Consider the following 3578-nt stretch of genomic DNA (forward strand, 5'->3'; position numbering starts at 1 on the left):
TGCTATTATATTCTATACTTTTATTAATTTTATTGAGAAAACGTGAGAAAAAGGTGAATAAAGACTGAGAGTCAATGTTCAGAAATTACTAATTATTTATTTGTTTTGAATTATGTTGTATAGCTGAGTTTTCCTGTGTTCGTAGTCAAAACTCAAACATGAGTTTATATTTAATTATTAAAAATTGCCATTATTTTATATGAAGTTATAAAATTAAGTTTTTTAATTGTATTTTATTTAGAAAATATTTTAGTTTATCTTGTATATTTTTTTTATTAGATCAGATAACATTTTAAGCTGTCATATGTCATGTTACAATGTACCCCTCACATGTTACAATGTACCCCACCTATGGGGCATGTTGTCACATTTCACTTCCATTCTTTCGGGGTATATCCAGAAAAAGGTATACACTGTATTAATAAAACAAAACCACATAATTGTACTAGACATGTGGGAAATTAATGTGGGAAAAAATAAATACTCTGAACCATAAGTAGATTTACACAAACTGAGAAAGTCAAAAAGCGTTACTTTGTGCCCCGCTCTCCCCTATATTACGAGTGAACAGTGCATATTGACATTGTATGTTCCAAAGACAGGCGCACAAATGTAAAAACCTCACCAAACAGTTGCTGTGGTTAAAAATGCTTTATTTCATAATGAATTATAACAAAATCACAAAAGCCACTTGAATTGTGTGTGGTTGGGTGTATTACAAAACCCTCAGTGACAATATGCTTTTAACATATTACGATTTTCAATGATTGTGCTTATAGTTGCCAAATAGTGGCACAAATTTGATTATTTAAGCTTGAGCGCTATTGGTATGCTATGTACATTTCCTGGCCTTTGTTGCCCTCGTTGAGATTTTTGTTAACAAAGTTGACACCAGCTTTCTGATACACCCGCCAGGCGTCAGAGTTGATCAGTAGAACCATGGCTTTGATCTGCGATTCACATCCTTCGTTCAGGTGCCACGCGTAGACATCGTTTCCAGTGGTTCCGGCATTGAGATTTACACTGACCTTTTTGAAGCCTTCATTCTGAATCCTTACATTCTCCTGGAAGTCAGTGGATACATTAAGAGCAGTGAGAGCTTTGCTCTTATCGGTTGTGCGCCGATACCAGAGGTAGACATAGTTTCCACCAGCACCACGATTGGTGTCTTCATCCACACGAGTGAAGCCCAGATCAAACTTTTGCTTGTCAGAAGTGAAGTCAGAAGTTGCTGCGATCTCACTGATGTAGCTCAGCTTCTCTCTCTTCACCCACAGGTACATGAGGTTATTCGCCGCACCACGGTTCAGTTCACAGCCCAGTCTCTCCCAGCCGTCTTGCAGAAGAGCAGGCTCTTCTTTGGCATCTTTGCTCACCTCGATGTTCACAATAGGAATGTCAAATTCAGTGTTGCCGTAGAAGTACCACAGATTGATGACCTTTCCACCAGGTACTGAATTCAGATTCTTGTCGATCTTCTCATACCCAGCGCTATCAAGACCTTTGCTCATTTCATTTAAGAATGAAAACTGTATCCTGGTCACAGGTCTCATGCCACACTCTTTCTTGTACCAAAGAAAGACCCGTTTTTTACCAGTACCTTCACTGAGGTCAACATTGATGAGCTGATAACCTTGAGCTCCAAGTATTTCCTCATCATCCTTAGAGGTGGAAACACCGAGCTTTGTTATTAGATGTTCATTTGCCATTTTAGTTTCTTCAGAATTGTTCGGCACTTAGGAAGTAGGTTAACTTTCTGCAAAAAAAGAAAGGGAACTTTAATTATTTATTGCTTTATGCAGCAATAAGAAAACTATATAAATTATGTATACATGCATAATATTTCTTATACAAGAACTTCAGAAGTTTTAATGCAATGACAATATTTACAATTTACATATATTAATATATTTTCTTCAAAGTAACTCAAGGTAGGAAAATACTAATGTTACATTTTTGTTGTAATAAAAATGTTCCGATCAAGTCAAGTCACACTTATTTACAGTATATAGCACTTCAGCTTCAGATTAATAAACAGCAAACAGTGTTAATGTTGAAAAAATGATCAATTATGAAATTACTTCAATTTGCTATACAGAAGACAACAGTGTCATTATTCAGTTCAGTTTAGTTCAATTCAGTTCCATAACAATGTCAATGTTATGTCAATGTCAAAGAAATGTTAAAAAAAAAATCAATTCAGTTATAAAGCAGCGCTACAGAAGGCAATAGTGCCATTATTCAGCTCAAGTCAGTGCTGATTCAGTTCAGATCAATACATTACCATACCAGTAAAGGACCTGGATCTTGTGTGTTGTAGAAGACAGATGAAGGATCTCTTATTTATATATCCTATAACGAGCTTCTCCTCCACCCCCTTGTTATATCGTCATTAACCGACTTATTTCTCAACCTAGCCGGCACATGACTGACCATCAACATTGAAATGTGGTTGAAGTAATGTCAGTTGCTGTTTTAATGGTTCAATAATCAAATGCTAAATTGTAAAAAGGTTATCAAAATACATTTTCACAACTCATGTTGAAAAGTAAGAAATATCAATGGTAATTCAATGTGCAAAATCAAAACAAAATTCAACAGTGATCATAAATTTGCATGTGAAACTATCTTTTTCCAATAAAAGAATGGGCTGGGAGAAAAATCACCAAAAACTCACTGTGACCACAGTATTTTTTGTCATAAGGTCTTTTTTTGTGTGTCATTTTTCAGTAAAGCTGTGGTTTTATCTCACATTTGATGATTTTTGTTTCATTTACCCTTAAAATGTGTTGTCCTTTTTTTGTGCATTTTTTCATTTTTTTTTTTTTTCATTTTTTGCGCATTTGTGTTCTTACCTATCCCTATAAGTACACAAGAAGTACGCTGACTTCACTCATTGTCAATGCAAATCCATTTGACTGAACCAAGCCATGTACGTTTTCCAAGGCCGAAAGTGATATAAAGTAACAAATCTTCTCTATACCTGGTTTTGATGTGCATTTAGTAAATTTTTCCTATTTATTGTACTCTTTATTTGTCTGTTCTGCCCGTTAACAAGAATTCTGCATAAAATTAAGGTGTATTTTTATGAATTCTAGGAAATGATTATAACTAATGTTTTACTAGGCCTAATTAACACATTAACACATTCAAGAGTAATAGATATAGCGGTAAAGCACTTTTTGAATTCTGTTAAAAATCTATCACTTTTCTTACTTTTAGGATAATAAAGAGAAAGTGGGGAAGAGTAGGCTAAAGTCCAGAAAAATAGAGCAAACATTTACAGTATAAATATTTTACAGTAAAATAACATACATAGGCAAGGCAAGTTTATTTATATAGCACATTTAATGCACAATGGTAATTCAAAGTGCTTTACATAAAAGAGGAATTAAAATCATCATAAAATTAAAGTCTCATTTACGTTCTTAATTTTTTTCGGTTTTTATGTCTGCAAAACTGTAAAAAAAAAAAAAAAGTTGCTGCCTTAAATTTTTAAGTACAATCAACTTGGATGATTAAGTCATTTCAACTTAAATTACATTAAACTGACTTAAAGAATGAGTTGGATCTTGTAT

The 3578-nt window shown here is 33.8% G+C and overlaps 1 protein-coding gene across 1 annotated transcript; it reads right to left on the minus strand.

The window, feature by feature from the left end:
* Positions 1-277: 277 nt before the first annotated feature.
* Positions 278-2356, minus strand: LOC307167490 (uncharacterized protein). The gene is made up of 2 exons (XM_079886640.1): positions 2290-2356; positions 278-1756 (listed from the first exon to the last, which is right to left on the minus strand). The coding sequence occupies exon 2, from the start codon at positions 1707-1709 to the stop codon at positions 822-824; it is 888 nt and encodes a 295-aa protein (XP_079742766.1). The 5' UTR covers positions 1710-1756; positions 2290-2356; the 3' UTR covers positions 278-821.
* Positions 2357-3578: the final 1222 nt, after the last annotated feature.

This window comes from Squalius cephalus (genome assembly GCF_949319135.1).
Source record: "Squalius cephalus genome assembly, chromosome: 1".
Classification (NCBI taxonomy): domain Eukaryota; kingdom Metazoa; phylum Chordata; class Actinopteri; order Cypriniformes; family Leuciscidae; genus Squalius; species Squalius cephalus.

Bases quoted from the DNA above. Each gene is read 5' to 3' on its own strand.
- LOC307167490 (XM_079886640.1), bottom strand. From the start codon at position 1,709: ATGGCAAATGAACATCTAATAACAAAGCTCGGTGTTTCCACCTCTAAG.